Source organism: Corylus avellana, chromosome ca1 (assembly GCF_901000735.1).
Source record: "Corylus avellana chromosome ca1, CavTom2PMs-1.0".
Lineage (NCBI taxonomy): Eukaryota > Viridiplantae > Streptophyta > Magnoliopsida > Fagales > Betulaceae > Corylus > Corylus avellana.
In genome coordinates, this window is record NC_081541.1 from 10889652 (window position 1) to 10911722 (window position 22071).

Consider the following 22071-nt stretch of genomic DNA (forward strand, 5'->3'; position numbering starts at 1 on the left):
TTAATGCATTAGGTCAGTGGGAAGCACACCATGTTAAAAGGGCTGGAAATGTGGCTGCTCATAGATTAGCCAAATTTGCTCCTACAGTTAGGGAAGAGGTACAATGTGTTGAAAATAATTTTGGATGGTGCACAAATTCTCATTGATATAAAATAATTACAATATAAATATTAACAATAAAATAAATAAAATACAAAAGATGAAAATAGAGTATGAAAAGATCTCACAATGCTATAGAATCATGCAAGAATGTTGTCCTTAAAGGTTGATTCGTGCCTCCAGGAGTGTATAATTCGGTGCGATCGGATCCTTTGACACGCAACCTCCCAGGATTAGACTATAGCGTCTACCTTCTTTAAGGATGCACTTCCAGTAACGAATAGTAATAGAACAACCTTTTGATTTAAGACGTTGAGGGACTTTTAAAATATCTTGTATAGAAGGAGCTAATAATATAGCATGGCTTTAGGCCATAAAACAAGTGTTTGATGAATGACCTGGAGACCTCGCTGGGCTCCGCATTCAGCTCCGAGCCCATCACGCCGAGCCCGGGCCCGTTAATCGTGGTGATCAGCGGGCCCAGCGGGGTCGGCAAGGACGCCGTCATCAAACGGCTGAGAGAGGTCCGTCAAAACCTTCACTTCGTCGTCACTGCCACGAGCCGGGCCAGGCGACCCGGCGAGGTCGACGGCGAGGACTACTACTTCGTGTCCAAGGAAGAGTTCCTCAGAATGGTGCAGAACGACGAGTTGTTGGAGTACGCACTGGTGTACGGCGAGTACAAGGGGATTCCGAGGCGGCAGGTGCGGGAGTACATGGCGAGGGGGTGCGACGTCGTTTTGAGAGTGGATATCCAGGGCGCCAGAACGCTGAGGAGGATTTTGGGGAACTCGGCGGTGTTCGTGTTCGTGATGGCGGAAAGCGAGGCGGCGATGGTTGAGAGGCTGGTGGAGAGGCGGACGGAGAGCCGGGAGGAGCTGCTGGTTCGGATCGCCACGGCGAGAGAGGAGGTGACACACGTGAGGAACTTCGACTACGTGGTGGTGAACAGGGACGGGGAGCTCGAGAGGGCGGTGCGGCTTGTGGAGGCGATCATCGACGCCGAGAAGGCGAAGGTGCGGCAGCGTGGCGCTGTGATATAGCGGCGAGGTATGCTATTTGTGTGAGGTTTTGAGTGAAATGAAACTGTGGTTTTGTTGTTTGATTTGAGTAGGAGTTATGTTTTGGAGGTTAGTGAGTGGAATTTAGGGTTTAGAGTGGTGTGGTTGTGAGTTATGCTTGTTGGCTGGAGTATATGGATTGCTGTGCTGGATGGGAGTCCCTTAAGAGCTCAAGTAGCCATTCGGCCTGTCACATTATGTGCAGCGAGGTGTTTTTTATGTAGGTAAAAACAAAACTCGCCCATTAGACCTTCTAGCTTTGCTCGTTAATGCCTTTAACCTCATTCTGGATCCCAATTAAAACCCGAAAAATAGAAAATCAAGAGAAAGAAGAGAGTAAAAAACAAGAGAAAAAGTGAGAAGGAACACATACGGCAGTTAGGTGGCGGATCCAAGCATTAATAGTTCGTGATTGTGTCCTTCCTCAGTTCAATGTTTTACTCAATCAGTGTTCTCCGGAGGATTGAGCCAGAAGGATTGACACACAGACTGTTGGGTGTGTTTGTAGGGTTCAAGCTGATGATTGGCAGCATTTGGGGTGTTTGGATCGTCAACCTGTAGTGGTCTTGGGGTTTGACGGCTGCAAGTGGTGCTTTCATGGTGGATAGGGATGGTTTGAGAGTTTTGAGGATTGTGACGGGTGATTTTGGGTCTCGGTGGGGTGGTTTCATAGTGGGCTAGAGGCTTGGTGGTGATCATGGGCTTTGGTCCTAGTCCATGTGTGGCTGCCGGCTGGTCAAGGTTGGGATACGTGGGTTCAGGGCTAATATGGCTGGTGTAGGGTGCAGGTGTTGGGTTTGGGTTCGACTGCGGATGTGGTAGTTGATGGAGTGCAAGGGTCTGAAGAGAGAGGCTAGGATTGGCCAACTGCTAAGTATTCAAAAAGGGAAAGGAAAATTATTGGGGTTTTAATTGACATTAGTTTGGTTGGGCTTTGTCGGACTGCTGCACAGAATCAACTCTTGACTAGAGAGGCATCAGTTTCACGGCATTCAGAACCACATTGCGGTGCCAGACCATCATAATTAATCAATGTCGATCAGTTTTTTTTTTGACATGTCCACACAAGGGAACGTCAATCAGTTTTAGGTTGGTAGTGGTGTTGTCGGGATTTCTTGTCTGTTGATCAGTTCTATCCTCCACTGCACAGCAACTTATCTAGCATGTCATCCTTTTCAGTTGTAGCTCTGCTCTCATCCTGGATTTTGTTGAAGGACCCCTTTAGGGCAGGAGAATCGCCTTCAAATCTTCAAGGCTCACCATCTTTTTTATTCTCTTTGAAGTCCAAAGGTCGAAGAAGAAAGAAAGAGATGAATTGATGGAGAGTGTGATAAATTCTTAGTTGTCCCAGAGACACACAAGAGAGAAACAAAGTTTTTCTTGTTGCCACATGTTGTGCTTTTAGATCTATATAAACTGTTCCTTATTTCCCGGGTTTGGAATTTTCCGTTCTCCACTTTATATTTGACTAACTCAGCCTGACTCTAAAGAAAGAGAGCTCTAGAGAGAAGAATACTGAAAGATGAAGAGGACAGAACACTCTTCTTACTTTGATAGATGCAAGCTTTTTACGCTGTCCTTAAAGCCTACCCTTTATATAATTTATGAGGGATCTCTTGATTGCTTTATACAAATGAGATTCTCACTTATTATTAGGGGTATAGTTTGATGGTCCTAAATGAATGGGAGTTACATTTGTGGAACCATTGGGACTTGTGGTAGCCTCTAGAACATTCCCTCAAACGCTTGGCATGCATTAAATTTTATGTCATGTAGCTTGACCAAGAAACCTTTTGCATGATCTTTACGGGTATGGGCCAATTCTAATGTCACGACACGATTAAGGAGCATAGCAGTGCTTAAAAATTCATCATTTCTCGACTTGTCTTGACGTTTTGCAGTTGTTTCTGAATATATATATATATTTCTTATTGTTTGTGTTTTTCTTGTAGGTAGAATGATTATGGCTGTATGAAGAGGAACTTGCAAATTCAGTGGCTGGCATGGGAATTAAATTTTAATTTTTTTTATTATTTGGCTTTGGTGGCTTAGTATGATAGTTGTGCAAGTCTCAATCATGAGAAGAAGCCAAAAATGGAGAGGAGAAATGGATGATTTATTCCCCAATGTTAATCAAATATGAATATTCCTTTATATTGAGAAAAAAAAAAGGAGGAAATTTTCATTTTAGATGTTTTCAGTTTCATTATGGTACGAGTACAAGTAGGAGAAGCTTTTGAAAGGTGCAAGAGATTTTATGTGACAATTTGATATTGCACCTATTTGCAAGAACTTGTTACAACCCATTGTTTTAATTTATTTAGCTCAATGTCTATTAACATTCTTAATTTTCTTAAATAGATAGGCTAGGCCAGAAATCAACAATACACAGGCGTTGCAAAGAACATGTTGAAGAAACCAACAGGTGAGGTGACCAACTATATTAACTTTTTAAGGAAACGTCTGATGTGCAAAATGACCATCTAATGAAATTGTTATTTTTATTCGTTAGTTTTGTTTATAATACTGAAATGGAACCTTGAAGAATATGTTATAGGGTAAAAGAAAAGTCAAAGAAAAGAAATATATAACATGTACATGTTTTTTAATGGTGGAAGTAGGTGGATCCAAAAAGAGCCAGACTGTGTGTGATTTGAATTTAGAAAAAGAAAAAGAGTGGTGGTTAGTTAGTTTAATGATTGTGCAATTTAATACAAATTCAATGCTATCTGTTTTTATGTGATAAAAGATCCAGATCATTCTATGTTTCTTTCTTATCCTCTTTAACGCTAAGGTGAAGGCAGCAGGCAAAGAGCAGCGTAATTGGGTAGAAGCCAACTAGTACTTCAAAGTCTTCGTCGTGCACTCAAAAGAATGACTCCCTCTTGTTACCCATTCGTGAAGCTAAACCAAAATCCAACTAATATACCACTTTTACACATTTAAGGACTTTTAATAACGTAGCGACGAGGCCAAATCATGCACATTTATTCCTTTTTTTTTTTTTTTTTTTGAATAGTAATAAGAATAATTTATTGATGTGATATAAAGAAAAAGAGAGTTGTCAATCATCAATCACCTTCTAAAACCAATTGTCAGTTTAATGTATTATAAACTAGCAAGTACTTTGATAACCTGTTACATCACTAATTATCTTAAAAACTCAAATTAAAAAAAAAAAAGTTAAGAGTGAAGGTCTTGAAGAAGATTGCATAAAAAGAAAACTAAAACAACCGAACAATATGTCTCGGGTTCACACGACATGACCATGTGCACATAAAAGCAGATGGAGAGAAAAAAAAAGGCAATGAAAAAAGCTTTCTCACTTTTGTTTGTGTGATAATAGTCGGTGTTGGTTAATTCATCCAAATCCTCTGTTTTAGGCGGTGCTTACCAACAAAAGTACAAAACACAGCCAACTTCTAGAAACGCGGCAGAAAGAGAAACAAAAGCAACCTAACGTTACTCTTTCCTCCTCATCTCCTCACCTTTATAAACACCACCTCTTCATTCCTTCCAGCATAGCTCAAACCAAAAAAGAGACCCTTTAAACACACAAGAAAAAGACCTCTCTCTAGCACTTGTAACCACATACATAGCATAGCTATTAGCTGCCTGCCTTTGAAGGGTTCAACCCAGTTGAATAATTTGGTAGAAAGATACAGCTAGTTTCCAAGCTGATTGATTGGACCAGCAACATGGATCGTGGGAATTCTGCGGGAGGTGAAGCAAGCGTTCATCTGCACATTGGTGAGACCTTCAGTTTAGGCACCACAATTTTTGAACCCCAGAGTGGGATTGAGAAGAGAGACAGCAGCAATTCAGATTCTGTTTCTCTGCCAACACCATCGGTTCGTGCACTGGAAAAGAAGCTTACTCTCTTTGCTCTTCAGCTTGCTGTTCTTGAGAAGGCAGCCACAGGCCTTGGAACTCTTGGCTTCATCTGGGCAACAGTTGTTCTTCTACGTGGGTTTGCCATCACTTTGGATAAAACCGACTTCTGGTTTATCACCATCATCTTGTTGATTGAGGGGACTCGCATATTCAGCAGAAGCCATGAACTTGAATGGCAGCACCAAGCGACATGGTCAATCGCAGATGCAGGAGTCAACAGCTTCCGGGCTCTGAGATCCACCTCACACCTCCTCATTGGAAGTGTCAAAGGAATTTTCCGGCCAATTCTTTCGGTTCCAAAACAAGTTAACCACACTAGAGAATTGACAAAGACAAATGGCCCAGCAAGCCCAGCATTCGCTGACCACCGAAGAATGCCAACTCGGACATGGAAAAGTTCAGATGTTCCCCTTCTGCCGTTTTCTCAAATGGTTTTCCTCTCAAGAAATGTCAGTAAGCTTCTCTATTGGCTCCAAATTCTGTCTGCAACAGCCTGTGTGGTCCTCTCATTGATGAAGCTCATCAGGCATAACTATGGTGAGGTACAAAAAGGAGACACTGACAAGAGGAATCGGCAATCTGCTCTGAATATTTTCTATGCCTTGGCATTGGCAGAAGCACTGTTGTTTCTGACGGAGAAAGCTTACTGGGAGTGGAAAGTCACCTGCCATAGACTGTTGGATGAAGTGAATAAGGAGTGCGAGTTGGGACCTTCAGGTTTGGTTTCAATTAGAAGGTTCTTCTATGATGCCTATTCAAAATGTGTAAATGGAAGCATTTTCGATGGCTTGAAGATGGATATGGTTTCTTTTGCTATGGATTTTTTGGATTCAAATTCCCCTGATGAGCAGCTTATTGGAGTTAGAATACTTCAACAATTTGCTTTGAATGTGCGATTTTCTGATGACACCCTCCAAAAAATAGGGATAAATATATTGGTGATAGAGAGATTAGTTGAGATGTTGAATTGGACAGACCCACAAGATGAAGAGATCAGGCGATCAGCTGCAGAGATATTGTCAAAACTAGCAGGCAAAAAGCAAAACTCCCTCCGGGTTGCTGGCATACCTGGTGCTATGGAATCAATCTCATCTCTGCTCCAAACCAAGAGAAGCTTCAGTGGTGCAGCCGACGAAATCGGTGAAAAGAACATCATCTTTGACCATGCAAATTATGGATCCTGGACATTTAATCATTTAGGACTTGTTATTCTGAAGAAACTTGCACGTGATCATGATAACTGTGGAAAGATTGGAAATACAAGGGGCCTCCTACCAAAAATCATAGATTTTACACATGTTGAAGAAAGGTTGTTGAAGGATAAAAATGTTGCAGCATCTCAGATTCTGACCGTGAAACGATCCCTGCAAGTGGTGAAGATGCTGGCACACACATCTGGCGCCACAGGAAAACATCTACGAAGAGAAATTTCCGAGATAGTTTTCACCATCAGCAACCTTGGAGATCTTCTACGGTGCGGAGAGAATCACTCAATGCTGCAGAAGCTTGGCATAGATATCTTAACCAGTCTCGCGCTGGAAGAGGATGCGACAGAGAGGATTGGAGGAACAGGTGGAATTCTGAAGGAGTTGTTTAACATTTTCTTCAAAGAGGGAATGCCAGAGAATGAGAATCATGTAAGAATTGCTGCTGGAGAAGCACTATCAATGCTGGCTTTAGAAAGTAAAAGTAACTGCTATCGTATTTTGAAGCTGGATGTACTCGAAAGGCTTGTCGGAGCACTGGAAGTTCCATTGCTTCGTGTAAATGCGGCAAGAATTTTAAGAAATTTGTGCACCTACAGTGGTGCAGATTGCTTCAACCACCTAAAGGGAGTCACAGCAGCAACACCTACAGTAAGTGCTTTATACAATAACTACAAAATTTTACTTTTTTTCTTTTCCGACCAATGTCGTTGTCAGAAGAGGCACCAGAATACAAGCTTCACGTTCTATCATCAACACTATAATGACTATATTTTAACCCCTTCCCCTACTATTGCAGGTGCTTAAGGCAATCATGTCAGAAGAGAACAAACTACAGGAAGTGATGATTGGACTAGCGGCACATGTTTTTAAATTCATGACTCCTCAGGAGTCGAGCGTCAAGTTTGAGAAAGCTGGAATTACTGAAGCTGAATTGGCTAATGAATTAATCCATATTTTGAGGAAACATCAATACCCACCAATTCAAATTCCAAGAATAAGGAGGTTTACCATAGAGTTGGCGATATGGATGATGAGAGACAAGGTGACAAATGTAGGTATTTTCAAGGATCTGGGAATGGAGGAGGTGCTGGAGGCTGTCTTGGAGACCACAGCAGAGCTTGAAAGCTTCAATATTTTCTCTGGTACCGTTGGAGTTAGCCGGCACAGCACAACAATCCACTCACTGGTTGATACTGCTTTGAAGTTGCTGGCGGAATGATGAAATCACATGAGGTAGTGGATATTGATATCAAAATAAATGCCATCTTACCTCACATGTGCAGATGAAATTATCTTGGAAATACGCACACATAAACATTGGAGGAGATTCTTTTTATCTAAGTAATAAGGATGCGGATGTAATTGTCTTAAGTTATGTCAATAATTGAATCTGCTATTGGTTGAAAATCTCTTTGCTCCTGTTACAAAATATTTAGAATTTTCTGCTCCAGACTATTAATGTAACTTGCTCATTCAGGCTGGATTTAATAACAATTCAAAAAGACATTCGGTTCCTTCTTTTAGCAGAGACTTGAACCAGCCTAAATATTTTGTTAACCCCTGCCAGTAAGGAGGAACCAATCAAAGTAAACAAACAAAGGCGAATCGGCACTCTATAAGAACACATTGTTATGAATGGCCATTGAATGATAAATACATGAGTCACACAGCACAAGGACAGACAAAGATAACCTAAGGCTACACCATGAGTTAATACTACACCATGTACTAACAAGCATTTGTCAACCATGGGAGAACTAGAATGTAGAGTGTTGCCAAAATATTAATTAGTTCACACACTTGGATAACACCATTATACTCAAACGATAGAGAACAAGGAAATCATAACAAAAAGATGTAAATCATAAGTAATCAGATACAAAATACACACCTTGGATACTTGGAGGAACTTGTAGAGGAAGCCGTGGCATAGGGATCCCACAACTCCTGTCCATGTGAGGCTTCTCAGTTTCTCTGATGCAGACTGTGCTGAGTTATCCGAATATAACACACATGCCCTGGAGCACTACCCTTTCATCAGCAGACTAGACAATGTAAAAAATATGGAAAGCAGGCAGCTCAACATAGTAGCACAACTAAAATACTTGCTAAAATAAAAGCACCTGGGTAATGATGCATGCTGCCTAGCTCTCAGGTGGTGTAACAGTACCACCTTTTCTATAATGTTCCTCAAGATAAACAAATTGCTTCTTAAAATGGTCAACAGCACTGCATGAAGGGAAAATAAATTGTTCAAATTGAATTTAGGCCATCAAGTGAATTAGACCAAACTTTAAAAGATTCTGAGGTTAGTTTGGTCGTGTGGCTATTTAGGATTTAGATTGGCCTTGGAGGCCCTGACCTCAACATTTTTTTTTTTTATGCATTCCATACCAATGGATCTATTATCTATCTCACACTCATCAAACCAGATAACAATTTAGCATACCTAACATTCCATAGTATATCTAATTTCTCAAAATCAAACAATGCCTGGATACTAAAAGCAGATGCATTCCAATTCTAAAGGGAGAACCCAGGTACATTTAACCATTAAACATTAAGCAAAAAAACAATACCCAAACAGCTCAAATGGATTCAAGAACAGTGTATCCATCATGGCTGTAGGCAAATAGCATATGTACCCGCTGTCATGCTTATGGTTCGATAGGTCACAATGTATGCTTCACATGAGTTATTGCAGGCAAAGTTTGGTGTGAAGAAGTATTGATTTCACATATATCATAGACAGTAAAATTTTTGTAGCTCCTCGGTTTTTTGTATATATTTTTTTTCCTTATTCTTTTTTTCTCTTTCGGGCCAAATATAAGAACTGTTCACTTGGACGGTTAGCATTAACAGCTATAATAGTGTTGAGGGTTCAGATTATAAGTTCCAAAAAGATAAATTAAACCTGTACAATGCACATACATCCAATACGCACAGGCATAACAACCTGGTGTTAAACCACATGAAATATCTACTAAACAATTATTTTTAAGATAACTAAAGGCAAGCTTCAAGCCAGGCACAGCTTTGACCTTTGGGAAAAGGAAAGCTGGGCATTTGCTCATTTACAAGCATGAATGCCTGGCCCACCAAATTGTAACTCTTTCCTGTAGGGTTGCAAATGTATGTAATCACAACCCTGTAGGATTGCCTATCTCTTAAAAGTGTTCCAAACCTACTGGTTACCTAAGTCAAAGAAGTAGTCAAAAAGGGAAGAAAAAAAATGACTGCAACAAAGTCCAATCCAGAGTAGCAGCAATCCAAGTTGTACGGCACAAAGTATAATTAGTAAGATAAGCATAAATATTTTGTTAACCCAGAGTCGAACCAGCCTAAAGACATTTGGTTCCTTCTTTTGTCACAGACTTGAACCAGCCTAAATATTTTGTTAACCCCTGCCAGTAAGGAGCAACCAATCAAAGTAAACCAACAAAGGCGAATTGGCACTCTAAAAGAACTCATTGTTACGAATGGCCATTGAATGATAAATACACGAGTCACACAACACAAGGACAGACAAAGATAACCTAAGACTGGTTGGTAATAACATCTTTGGATAATTTGCACTACCAAAAAATTTCCAACCTAATATCTAATTCATTTCCTCTATAAATGTCTAAGAACAAGCAATAGGAAAATGTCATCAACGAGTCAGCAAGTGTATCATGTTGCACGCATCACCAAGAAGTGGCACCCTCATTCTCTATTTACACCATTTCACAAATGAGAGGACACAAAAAAAATAGAACAGGGAGTTTGTCTGGTAGAAGTTAGTTTGGTTTTCAATGGCTATTCCCAAGCAGGCTTTTGTTGTTTGGTTGGGAAATTTGAACAGGGAGTTTAGTGAAGGATCCTCATTATGAATGGGATGCCATTGTTGAACTGGGAGTGAATGGCTGGAAGGGTAAAGGTCTTAAAGCTGTTTTATGCAAGCTAGAGTTGAGCGCTATATATCTATCATATTTGGAGGGAAAGGAACAACATTAGGCATGGAAATCAGGTGCATACTGAGGAGCAAATTATTCATCTAATTAATTTGTTGGGAAGTTCGATCCAGAATCATGTCTACAAGAGGATTTCCGAGAAACAAAGAGAATGAAGAGCTTTCTAGTGGATGGAATTCGCTGGAGAGCAAATTTGGTCTTTGAGTGTTTTCTTCTTGTTTTTAGTGGCATTCTGTTTTGTGGTATAGCAGTAAGCCTTGGTGTTTCTGTTGATTTGTGTTGGTTTTGGTTTGTATTGCTTTATGGTCATTGAATTCTTTTTGTCTGTATTAATTACTGCCAAAGCATTGCTATGTTTCAATAATAATAAATATGTAATGCAAGCAATATATCTACTAAAACTTGTTCCATTTCAACAACCAAAAAAATCAGATTTACAATAGTTGTGAAGAATCCTATACATTGTCTTCTGTCTAAGAGAGGAAACCTCAAATTGAATATAACATGCCATCGCTGAACGAGACAAACATAGATCTTTGGTACAACTGTTGATTGCATCCTCCGGTTTGGTAGAACTGATTGCATCCTCTTACAAATTGGAAGCCGTTGCTTTTTGGTGCAGCCAAACTCCCAACGTCAATTTCTAGACTGTATAAAATCAACCGAAATTTTATCCAAGCCCTACCGAAGAAATAAAGGTCCTTTAATTTTATCATGGTCTGCAAGGTTAGCAGACTATCAGAACCTGCCTGATGAGTTTTCCCAGCTACACGGAGAACCCCAACAGTGTGCGCTACCTTCTCCAAACCCCCATACAGCCCGTCACACCACTTGATCATGTGTTTGATATCAAACACCTTGTACCCAAAGAAGTATACCACCAAACGCATAAACTCCATGAGATCAGACGGCAGTTCTCGCCGAGTCAAGATTTTGATCAAGTAACCAAAATCATAAGCTCCGTGGAATGTGACCCAAGCGATTTTCGAATTCCGCAACAAGCCAGAGTTGAAGAGTAGCCTCCCAAACTTGTTACAATCAATACCCATTTCTCTGCTTTTATTCAAATCAATTCCCTGCCGCTCCAGTAATTGGATGGACTCCGAATTGTGAAGATCTTTTTCCTTGTCGAAGCCTTTGAAGTTGAACTCCCACACATAGCAAGAGTCCCCGTTGGGATCTGAGAGAGCGAGACCCAACTGGATGATCTTAGTAGCATCCACGTTGCGCTTCATCTGCAGGTAATTCTCAGCAGGAGACAGAAGGGAGTGGCAGCGGCTGGCAGCAGGGAGGACAAAGCCGGGGAACTCAGTGTCGAAGGCGGCGAAACGATGATGGGGGAGAGCCTGGAGAGCTCTTGTGATTTCGGAGAATTCCTGCTCGAGGTTGTCTTGCCAGACTTCACGAACCACCATCGAACTCGGACGCGGAGGAGGAGCCATTGAAATTCAATTTCCACGCCTAGTTTCTATCTTTTATAGACAAAGAAATGCACACCGCCTTAGGATTTCTAGAGGCGGTGGGATTTGTTTTTATTGTTTTTTTAAAAAAGGCGGTGGGATTTGCCTAGGGACAATATATATATAGTTTTGCCCAACCATTTGAACTAACTGTTTGAACATTCGAAAAAGCACATGAACAAAAAGAAAAAAAAATTCCATAAACCTTCAATTATTATTATTTTTTTTTAAAAAAAAAAAAAAATTAACAAGAATTAGTCAAATAGTTAGTTGATAGTCTTGTTGGGTGAATGTTTAATAATTATAGAGCTATAGTACCTAGAATTTCTAAAAAAAAAAAAGAATAAAGAATAAAGTGTTAATGAGTGATGACAATTGTAAAAAAACCTAAAAAAAAAAAAAAAACGAGAGAATGGATAATATTTTGAGAAATGATAGAGACACAACTTTGGCCCTACTTTTCTCTTATGTTGTATTTAAAATAAATAAAAAAATAAAATAAAAATTCTGAAGCAATAATATCCATCCTATGTGGTTTTTTTTTATTTGGTAATTTTTTTTTAATGGTCTTTTTATTCATAATAATGACCATTTTTTTGGAAGAAAAATCCAATTTTTTTTTTTTTAAAAAAAATACCAAATAAAAAAAGGACCACATATATAGGATGTGATTGCTTCAGAAATTTTTTTAAAATTTTATTTTGTTTTTTTTTTAAAAAAAAAGAAAAAGAAAATGACCACATATATAAGAGAAAAGTTTGGCCAAAGTTGTGTCAAAAAGTTATGTTTTATCATTTCTCTAATATTTTTCTCACTTTTATTCTATTATGTTGATGTGTCAGGATCTAATTACTAATTAGCGAATGTAGAAGGTTCTAAATGTCTAATAGCTAAATAGATTTTTTTTTTTTTAACAAAGCCTTTTACACATTTTAATGAGGGGTGTCAACTCAGTCCCGATTTTCGGTTATTGGCCAAAACTGGGATCCGGGACTAGATGAAGAATAAAATAAAAATAAAGGATCGATGTCTCACCAAATGGATAAATCTGGCATCTCACTAGGAACGTAAAGTCTCACTACATAAAAGAGCAATCACAACTTTCAAGGAACAAAATAATTGTTTATTTCTCAATTATTGCCTCCCAAATAAAATTGAACTAAAACACAACCCTAATAAGACTGACTTTTGGGCCAAGCTCATTATTAAAAATAAAGGATAAAATAATTGAAGAATAAAATAATTGAACTAAAACACAACCCTAATAAGACTGACTTTTGGGCCAAGCTCATTATTAAATACGGACTCTAAAAACATAAATTAAATATTAAAAACCATTACAAAATAATACTAACTCTAAACTAATATTCTTTCTTCATTTTGCATCATAGGGTCACCCTTCACCAAAGCATAAAGAATAATAAAAAAAAAATGAATGAAAAGAAAATATAGAGTTATAATATAGAGATTGTCACTAAGTGATCATATAGAGTTCTAATTAAACATAAATACATGCAGTAAAGAAAATTCAGCATCCGCCAAATTTGTATGGGTAGCACGTTACATGCTTAATAGCATGAATATTATCATAATAATAATAGCATGAATATTGTCATAATAATAGGGAAAAAAATAATGTAATTGCATGCTGAGTGTTCTGAAAAACTATTAAGAAAATAAAATATCGGATGAAATTAAATGAAGCAATCAGGGCCGGCTCAATGTATTTGGGGGCCTTAGGCGAAATTTTGAAGTTGGACCTTATTTTTTTTAATATTTAAATATTAATTAAATAATATTTATTTTAATAATATTATTATATTTTTATAATATTATTATTATTTTCATTCTCATTGCTGTTTCATGACTTTTAAGTTTAACTTTTAACTAGTTGCTCAAAAAAATTGATGTGGCATATTTCTTTTTTTGGGTTAATTGGTCTTATTTTACAATGGGCTTATTACATTGGAGCATTATTTTAGAGGTCTTAAATTTTTATGGGAAAAAATTGTGGGCCTTATTTTAAAAAAAAAAAAAAAAAATTAGGCCTTAAGTTAAAATAAAATTAAAAATTTTTTTAGGCCTTATTAAAATTTTTTTTGGGCCTTATTAAAAAAAATTTTGGGCTTTACTAACTGAGGGCCCTTGGCGACCGCCTCAATGGCCTAGCCATTGAGCCGGCCCTGGAAGCAATGATCTTATTTGATTGGTTGTGTTTGATTTGGGCATTCGAGGTGTCTTTTATAGACATCAAATCCCACCGCCTTTGGATTTCTAATGGCTAGCCACCGACTAAAAGAAAGACATAGTAGCTCACTTGGGTCACTAATTAAACAGAAATATCGTGCTTCATTTTTTAACAATTATTTTTCTTGCTTAAAATTTAAAATGTAACTTCACTATGTTATTGGGTTGAACTTCAGTTTTATATGATGATCCCCTACATTTTAATGTACTAATTGTGTTGTTGATGATCCCCTACATTTGAACTTCAGTTTTAATGTACTTTGTATTAAAAAAAGAAAATTAAAAAAAAAAAAATTAACTTTCAAGTGGAACCTACTAGTTGAGTAGAGGCATATTTTTTGTAAAAATACTCTGGTTAATGGTTAGGCTTGTGTTTGCATGTGTTTGATTCCAGCAACCTTACTATTTTAACTATCAACTTTTATTATTCCATTAAAATTTTTTTTTTCAAAAATTTCTTTATTTTTTTTTAACTTTTTTTCAAAGACTAGGAAACGAAAGAGAAAAGTTATATGATTTTTTTATTCATTTGGTGAGTGAATAGTACTCACCAATAACCAAACCAAAATCACTATCTTGGTGAGGCTGTTGGAGAGTGTTTTTTGTGATTTGGCTCACCAAAATAGTCAAAAAATTAGTTGGTGAGTTTGCTAAAAATGCTCTAATAACACACTTAAAAGTTAAATTTAAAAGATTAGTAGCATTAGTTTATGCCTTGAGAATCAAGTTAAGAAAGGTGCAGCAGCATTTTTACTGAATCTTGGCTTTAAGTTTAATAACTAGCTTATAACCCCCACAATGCCCTAAATTATTCATTAATTTTTAATTTCAAAACTATTTTTAAAACACGTATCCATGCAATGCGCTGAATTATTTATTATAATTTAATTTCAAAACTTTTTTTAAAACATCTATCCATCGTATTTTTCATTATAGGTTAAAAAATTTGTGTAAAAAAATCTATCACGCTTATTCCAATAAAAAAAAAAAGTTACAATCTTTTTCCACATATGTAGGTGTAGTTTAGAATGAAGATAAGTATCAAAAAAAAAAAAAAAGAGCAAGAAGAGAACCTTGATTTTGATCATTATAGCATAAAATAGAAAATTAGCAATAATTTTTTTAATTGTTGGCGTGATACCTATTATATTTTAATACAAATAAATCATATATAATTATGAAACATTCGACAAGCACATTGAACGAAAAGAAAAAAAATTCCATAAACCTTCAATTATTGATTTTTTTTTAACAAGAATTTGTCAAACAGATAGTTGATAGTCTTGTTGGGTGAATGTTTAATAATTATAAAATTATAGTATCTAGCATTTCTAAAAAAAAAATAAAAAGAATAAAAAGAATAAAAGAATAAAGTGTTAATGAGTAACGAAAATTGTAAGAAAGCAAAAAAAAATGATGAATTAGTGATCAGTTTTGACATCTTTTTTGAATATGAATAGAGAAGGGAGGATAGACTCATTATATTAAAAATAAATATATATGGGAATTTCTCTTATATAATTGAAGTAATTGGGCGCGAGAGAATTCCAATTCTAAAGGCAGAACTCAGGTACATTTAACCATTAAACATTAAGCAAAAAAATAGTACCCAAACTGCTCAAATGGGTTCAAGAAGAGTGTATCCTTCATGGCTGTCGGCAAATAGCATATGTACTCGCTGTCATGCTTATGGTTCGATAGGTCACAATGTATGCTTCACATGAGTTATTGCTGGCAAAGTTTGGTCTGAAGAAGTATTGATTTCACATATATCATAGACAGTAAAATTTTTGTAGCTCCTCGGTTTTTTGTATATTCTTTTTTTCTCTTTCGGGCCAAATATAAGAACTGTTCACTTGGACGGTTAGCATTAACAGCTATAATAGTGTTGAGGGTTCAGATTATAAGTTCCAAAAAGATAAATTAAACCTGTACAATGCACATACATCCAATACGCAAAGGCATAACAACCTGGTGTTAAACCACACGAAATATCTACTAAACAATTACTTTCAAGCTAACTAAAGGCAAGCTTCAAGCCAGGCACAGCTTTGACCTTTGGGAAAAGGAAAGCTGGGCATCTGCTCATTTACAAGCATGAATGCCTGGCCCACCAAATTGTAACTCTTTCCTGTAGGATTGTCTATCTCTTAAAAGTGTTCCGAATCTACTGATTACCTAAGTCAAAGAAGTAGTCAAAAAGGGAAGAAAAAAAAAAAATGACTGCAACAATGTCCAACCCAGAGTAGCAGCAATCAAAGTTGTACGGCACAAAGCATAAATAGTAAGATAAGCATAAATATTTTGTTAACCCAGACTTGAACCAGCCTAATGACATTTGGTTCCTTCCTTTGTCACAGACTTCGACCAGCCTAAATATTTTGTTAACCCCTGCCAATAAGGAGAAACCAATCAAAGTAAACCAACAAAGGCGAATTGGCACTCTAAAAGAACTAATTGTTACAAATGGCCATTGAATGATAAATACACAAGTCACGCAACACAAGGACAGACAAAGATAACCTAAGGCTGGTAATAACATCTTTGGATAATTTGCACTACCAAAAAATTTCCAACCTAATATCTATTTCATTTCCTCTATAAATGTCTAAGAACAAGCAATAGGAAAATGTCATCAACGAGTCAGCAAGTGTATCATGTTGCACGCATCACCAAGAAGTGGCACCCTCATTCTCTATTTACACCATTTCACAAATGAGAGGACGCAAAAAAAATCGAACAGGGAGTTTATCTGGTAGAAGTTAGTTTGGTTTTCAATGGCTATTCCCAAGCAGGCTTTTGTTGTTTGGTTGGGAAATTTGAACAGTGAGTTTAGTGAAGGATCCTCATTATGAATGGGATGCCATTGTTGAACTGGGAGTGAATGGCCAGAAGGGTAAAGGTCTTAAACCTGTTTTATGCAAGCTAGAGTTGAGCGCTATATATCTGTCATATTTGGAGGGAAAGGAACAACATTAGGCATGGAAATCAGGTGCATACTGAGGAGCAAATTATTAATCTAATTAATTTGTTGGGAAGTTCGATCCAGAATCATGTCTACAAGAGGATTTCCGAGAAACAAAGAGAATGAAGAGCTTTGTAGTGGATGGAATTTGCTGGAGAGCAAATTTGGTCTACGTTTGAGTGTTTTCTTCTTGTTTTTAGTGGCATTCTGTTTTGTGGTATAGCAGTAAGCCTTGGTGTTTCTGTTGATTTGTGTTGGTTTTGGTTTGTATTGCTTTATGGTCATTGAATTCTGTTTGTCTGTATTAATTACTGCCAAAGCATTGCTATGTTTCAATAATAATAAATATGTAATGCAAGCAGTACGTCTACTAAAACTTGTTCCATTTCAACAACCAAAAAAATCAGATTTACAATAGTTGTGAAGAATCCTATACATCGTCTTCTGTCTAAGAGAGGAAACCTCAAATTGAATATTACATGCCATCGTTGAGCGAGACAAACATAGATCTTTGGTACAACTGTTGATTGCATCCACCGGTTTGGTAGAACTGATTGCATCCTCTTAGAAATTGGAAGCCGTTGCTTTTTGGTGCAGCCAAACTCCCAACGTCAATTTCTAGATTGTATAAAATCAACCGAAAATTTATCCAAGCCCTACCATAGAAATAAAGGTCCTTTAATTTTATCACGGTCTGCAAGGTTAGCAGACTATCAGAATCCACCTGATGATATCATCATGCACTACCTTCTCCAAACCCCCATACATCCCCTCACACGACTTGATCATGTGTTTGATGTCAAACACCTTGTACCCGAACAAGTATACCAATCGCCCAGTCAAGATTTTGACTACGTAGCCAAAATCATATGCATTGTGGAATGTGTCCCAAGCGATTTTTGAATTCCACAAGAGGCCAGAGTCGAAGATTAGCCTCGCAAACTCCTTAGATTCGATACCCTTTTCCCTGTTCTTATTGAAGTCAATCCCCTTCCGCTCGAGTAACTGGATGAACTCCGAATTGTGAAGATCGCTTTCCTTGTCGTTGAAATTGAACTCCCAAACATAGCAAGAGTCCCTGTTGGGATCCGAGAGAGGGAGACCCAACTCTCTCGGATCGTGGATGCCACTAAGATCATCTAGTTGGGTCTCACTCTTTCGGATCCCAATGGGACTCTTGCTATGTCTGGGAATTCAATTTCAAAGGCTTCGACAAGAAAAGTGATCTTCACAATTCGTAGTCCATCCGGTTACTCGAGCGGCAGGGGATTGATTTCAATAAGAACCGAGAAAAGGGTATCGATTGTAACGAGTTTGGGAGGCTATTCTTCGACTCTAGCCTCTTGAGAAATTCAAAAATCATTTGGGTAACTTTCCACGGCGCATATGATTTTGGCTACTTAATCAAAATCTTGATTGGTGGTAAACCTTTAAAATGGTCACCCTTCACCAAAGCATAATAATAATAATAAAAGGAATGAAAATGTCATGATTTGTCACCAAGTTCAGCAACCGCCATATTTGCATGAGTAGCATGTTACATGCTTAATAGCATGAATATTATCATAATAATAGCATGAATATTGTCATAATAATAGGCCAAAAGAGAATGTTATTGTATGTTGAGTGTTCATATGAACTTTTAAGAAAATAAAATATTGGAGGAAATTAAATATCTTATTTGATTTGTTGTACTTGATTGGGGCGCTCGAGGTGTCTTTTATAGACATCAAATGCCACCCTTGTGTAATATTAGCAAGAATATTGCAATTTGCACGCCTTGAACCAAAGCAGATTACGTTGATTTGTATCATTCCCCAGAGTTTCTTTGATAGACAAACTACTACACCGCCTTAGGATTTCTATCTATATATATATATATATGAGAAAATTGGTGAAAATTGGTGACCAGAGGCTCATTGCTTTGCCAAGATGGAACAAGCTCCAGCTATAGTTTAAATATGAGAAAATGAAAAGAAGATGAGAGGTATTCCAACTTCCATTAAATTGCTGCCACCTCACCTATTGCACCGTCCTAAAATAAGATCAAAACACCAGATTATTCAACTCATCGAATAAAAAAAAAAATCACCAGATTGCCACAGAGAAATAGGCCGGAGAGAAGGAGGTTTGTAATATGTTATGATCGAGATTGTCATCTCTTTGACATTGTTTATACTTAGGCTTTGATCTTTTTATCTTTTGTAAGATGATTATCTAGTGGTTTGTAATATGTTATGACGGTCTATTAGTCGATACTTTTGGTGACATTTATATTATGAGGTATTATGTTTACTTTGGTGTATGAATGTGTGGTTGTTTTTGTAACGCCCAAGAAGTTAATTAACAGGTAACTAACTCCATGGTTCATCTCCCAGCCCTATTTCTCATGGGACAAGACTTTGGGAACACAACCTCTCCTAAGAGAGAGACCTCAATGGAAGACTTCAAAACTATAGGAATAAAAAGTAGTAACAAAGCATCCACGCATTTATAAACCATAATAAACATAGTACCTCATAATATAAAGATAGTCGCCAAATATATCGGTCATCAGGCCATCATTAGAATAAAAGATTACATCCCATAACATAATGGTCTCAAAAAAGATCAACATATCAAATCCTAAGCTTAAGTAAGGCTAAAGAGATAATAATCTCGATTAGGGGTGGGCAGATTAATTGGTTATCGATTATCGGCCGTGTACAGGTTTTGACTGAACTGATATTAACCGTAACCGATATACCAATATCCTTATCGGTTAAATTTTTTATACCGGCATACTTATTGGTTCGGTTCAGTCTGGTTAGAAATTTCATATCGATTAACCATTTAACCGATATAAACCGTTAAGTAGGAATGCCAAAACGACATAATTTTGGGATTATATATATACCTATGTAACTTTATCTTAATTTGAGATTAGGTAGGTTTGATTTTTTTTTTTTTAGTGATGGCATTGGATAGGATTTCTTTACCTTTGGTGAAAGCATTTTTCATTAACTAGTTTTATTTGTCTAATTAGCATTCATTATGTTAATTAGTTTATTTGCTTTGGAAAAATGTATTTTATAATATAAAAAAAGTTGTGGTGGATCAATATAAAAAAACTTCAATTTTTAGTCCCAAAAAACAAATATTTGGGTCCCAACAAAAAGTATTTGAGCTCTCAAAAGTAAAAAAATAAAAAATAAAAATTCATTTTTGGCCCAACAAAATAAATGAATATAAAGCCCACGGTTAAATCAGTTAATCGGTTTAACCAAACCGTTTAACCGTGTACCGTTATAACCGATAATTTCGGTTAAAATTTTTATTGGTTCGGTATCGGTTAATAAACCGTTTAACCAAAGATTATCGATTAGTAACCGATAAGAGCCAAAACTGGACCATTTTGACCGAAACCCAGGCCTAATCTCGATTATATCTGCTTGGGTGGTTCCTCCATCATCCCACATGGACTTCAATCACTCAGAGTCCATATCCTGAAAAAAGACTCGAATCAAGTCATGCGCAATCACCCATGTCAGATTCGTAGGAATCCTCGTCTAAGCTACCTAAGCCACGCAATTATATGTAATGGAGAGGGAAAAACATGAAACAAATGGGTAAGTCTAAAGACTTAGTGAATGCTAATGCACATAATACTCATGCCAGGCTTAGTGATGAACTCTATTTGATAAGGTTTCTCATTGTGGAGCTTACAAGGGAAATCTGATGCTGGATGTTACATACAGACTCTTTAATTTGATAAATATGTGAATAGAAGAACATGAAAAATTCAACAGTGCATGTAGACAAATAGACAATGAGGGATGTGAAGATAAAATTTAACATGGCCATGAGGTTAATGAGTTCTGGCTCAAATTGAACATCCTCTCCTAATAAAAATGGGTCGGAGAGTGAGGTCAAGGATTCAGGATCCTCCTGGTGTATGAGTCATCAATAAAAGAAAAATCACAACTATGTGCTTGCAAACTTACTGAGAGAAGAACACATTCATATTCTTGTATCCACCATTGATCACATCTGATATTTTTCCTTTTATTTGCATTTTACAGAGAAGGTGGATACCCAATGGATGAAGCAGGGTGCTCAAACGTTGATAAATTGAATCGTGAGGCTAATGGAGATCTTAAAAGAAAACAGTCTGAAGTAGTGTCTGAAACACAATACCCAAATAAATCACCAAAAGATATTCAAAGTAATCAACAATCAGCGCCAAATAAGAGTAAAGGCTCCTTCAAGAAACCCAAGGGTCAAAAGCTGGAGTGGAGTGTTCTTAGACCGTCAAAGAGTCGACACAAAATGGCGTGAGCATATTAAATGTTCACATACACAATTGTGCCAATTTCTTTGTTTTTATTTGCTTCAGTCCTAAAATTTGAATTTGTAATCTCCTGTCTTATGTTTTTATACTAGTTTTATTAACCAGTCATTAGTTTTAGAAGGTTGAATTTGGGTGATTTGCTTTTTGGAATTTTGTGGGTAATCTTCATGGAATTATGTAAAACTTCCACCTATGCTACAGTCAAATTCAGATCCATGAATTTTACTAGTTTTTGCTTCGAGTAATGCTATACATCATTTTATCTACTTAGTTTTGTGTTATCCTAATTTTGTGGTTCATAACTTCAATTTGTTTTGGAGTATATTTGATGGGATTTTTTTTTTTTTTTGTACAGCACTTGAGTCAAATCCATCCATCCAACTCTGGTGCATGGCTTTTCAAGATGGTTTGGAGGCAATTTTTATTTGCTTTGGATTTTAAAATACGAATGAATATAGGTGGTGATATTGAATCGTGTATATAGCAGCCGGTATATTGAAACATGTGCTGCAGCTAAAACTTGTGGTGGTTTCAAAACCTTAGGGTCTTGTTTGAGATTGCGGGCATGTTTGGTATTGTGTTTGAGTGGCCTAAAAGTGCCTTTACTATTCAAAAAGCTCGTTTGAAGAAAAAGGTATTCGTTTGGTAAAAAAATTAAAAGCGCTTTTAAGGGTTCAAAAAGCCTAAAAATAACCAAAAAAAATTATTTTTGGCAAAAGCTTAAAAATGAAGCTTTTGCCCAAAAGTTCTTTTTGACTTAAAAGTTTTATTTTTCAAATTCAATCCCAAACATACTCGCAACGTTTGAGGACTTAAAAGTATTTTTGACACTTCAAGAGTCCGTTTGAAAAAAA

General features: G+C 37.0%; 4 protein-coding genes across 4 annotated transcripts; 2 read left to right on the forward strand and 2 right to left on the reverse strand.

Moving 5' to 3' along the window:
• Window positions 1-255: 255 nt before the first annotated feature.
• On the forward strand, window positions 256-3470 carry LOC132191685 (guanylate kinase 3, chloroplastic-like). Its single transcript, XM_059606780.1, has 2 exons — window positions 256-1149; window positions 3113-3470. Exon 1 carries the CDS (start codon window positions 489-491, stop codon window positions 1140-1142), a length of 654 nt encoding a protein of 217 aa, XP_059462763.1. The 5' UTR covers window positions 256-488; the 3' UTR covers window positions 1143-1149; window positions 3113-3470.
• Window positions 3471-4701: 1231 nt separating this feature from the next.
• LOC132165475 (uncharacterized) lies at window positions 4702-7625 on the forward strand. The gene is made up of 2 exons (XM_059576062.1): window positions 4702-6910; window positions 7059-7625. The coding sequence occupies exons 1-2, from the start codon at window positions 4859-4861 to the stop codon at window positions 7479-7481; spliced, it is 2475 nt and encodes an 824-aa protein (XP_059432045.1). The 5' UTR covers window positions 4702-4858; the 3' UTR covers window positions 7482-7625.
• A 3062-nt stretch (window positions 7626-10687) lies between these two features.
• LOC132168117 (probable CCR4-associated factor 1 homolog 11) lies at window positions 10688-11636 on the reverse strand. The gene has a single exon (XM_059579202.1). The coding sequence runs from the start codon at window positions 11628-11630 to the stop codon at window positions 10704-10706; it is 927 nt and encodes a 308-aa protein (XP_059435185.1). The 5' UTR covers window positions 11631-11636; the 3' UTR covers window positions 10688-10703.
• Window positions 11637-17589: 5953 nt separating this feature from the next.
• On the reverse strand, window positions 17590-19441 carry LOC132179973 (probable CCR4-associated factor 1 homolog 9). The gene is made up of 2 exons (XM_059592835.1): window positions 19404-19441; window positions 17590-18073 (listed from the first exon to the last, which is right to left on the reverse strand). Exons 1-2 carry the CDS (start codon window positions 19439-19441, stop codon window positions 17590-17592), a joined length of 522 nt encoding a protein of 173 aa, XP_059448818.1.
• Window positions 19442-22071: the final 2630 nt, after the last annotated feature.

Excerpts from the sequence above, each read along its gene's own strand:
- LOC132179973 (XM_059592835.1), bottom strand. The coding sequence starts at position 19,441 with ATGACCGATATATTTGGCGACTATCTTTATATTATGAG. Across the intron at positions 18,074-19,403 it reads GACTATCTTTATATTATGAG|ACATAGCAAGAGTCCCATTG; the intron begins GTACTATGTTTA and ends TTGAATTCCCAG.
- LOC132191685 (XM_059606780.1), top strand. The coding sequence starts at position 489 with ATGAATGACCTGGAGACCTCGCTGGGCTCCGCATTCAGCTCCGAGCCC.
- LOC132168117 (XM_059579202.1), bottom strand. The coding sequence starts at position 11,630 with ATGGTGGTTCGTGAAGTCTGGCAAGACAACCTCGAGCAGGAATTCTCC.
- LOC132165475 (XM_059576062.1), top strand. The coding sequence starts at position 4,859 with ATGGATCGTGGGAATTCTGCGGGAGGTGAAGCAAGCGTTCATCTGCAC. Across the intron at positions 6,911-7,058 it reads TCACAGCAGCAACACCTACA|GTGCTTAAGGCAATCATGTC; the intron begins GTAAGTGCTTTA and ends CTACTATTGCAG.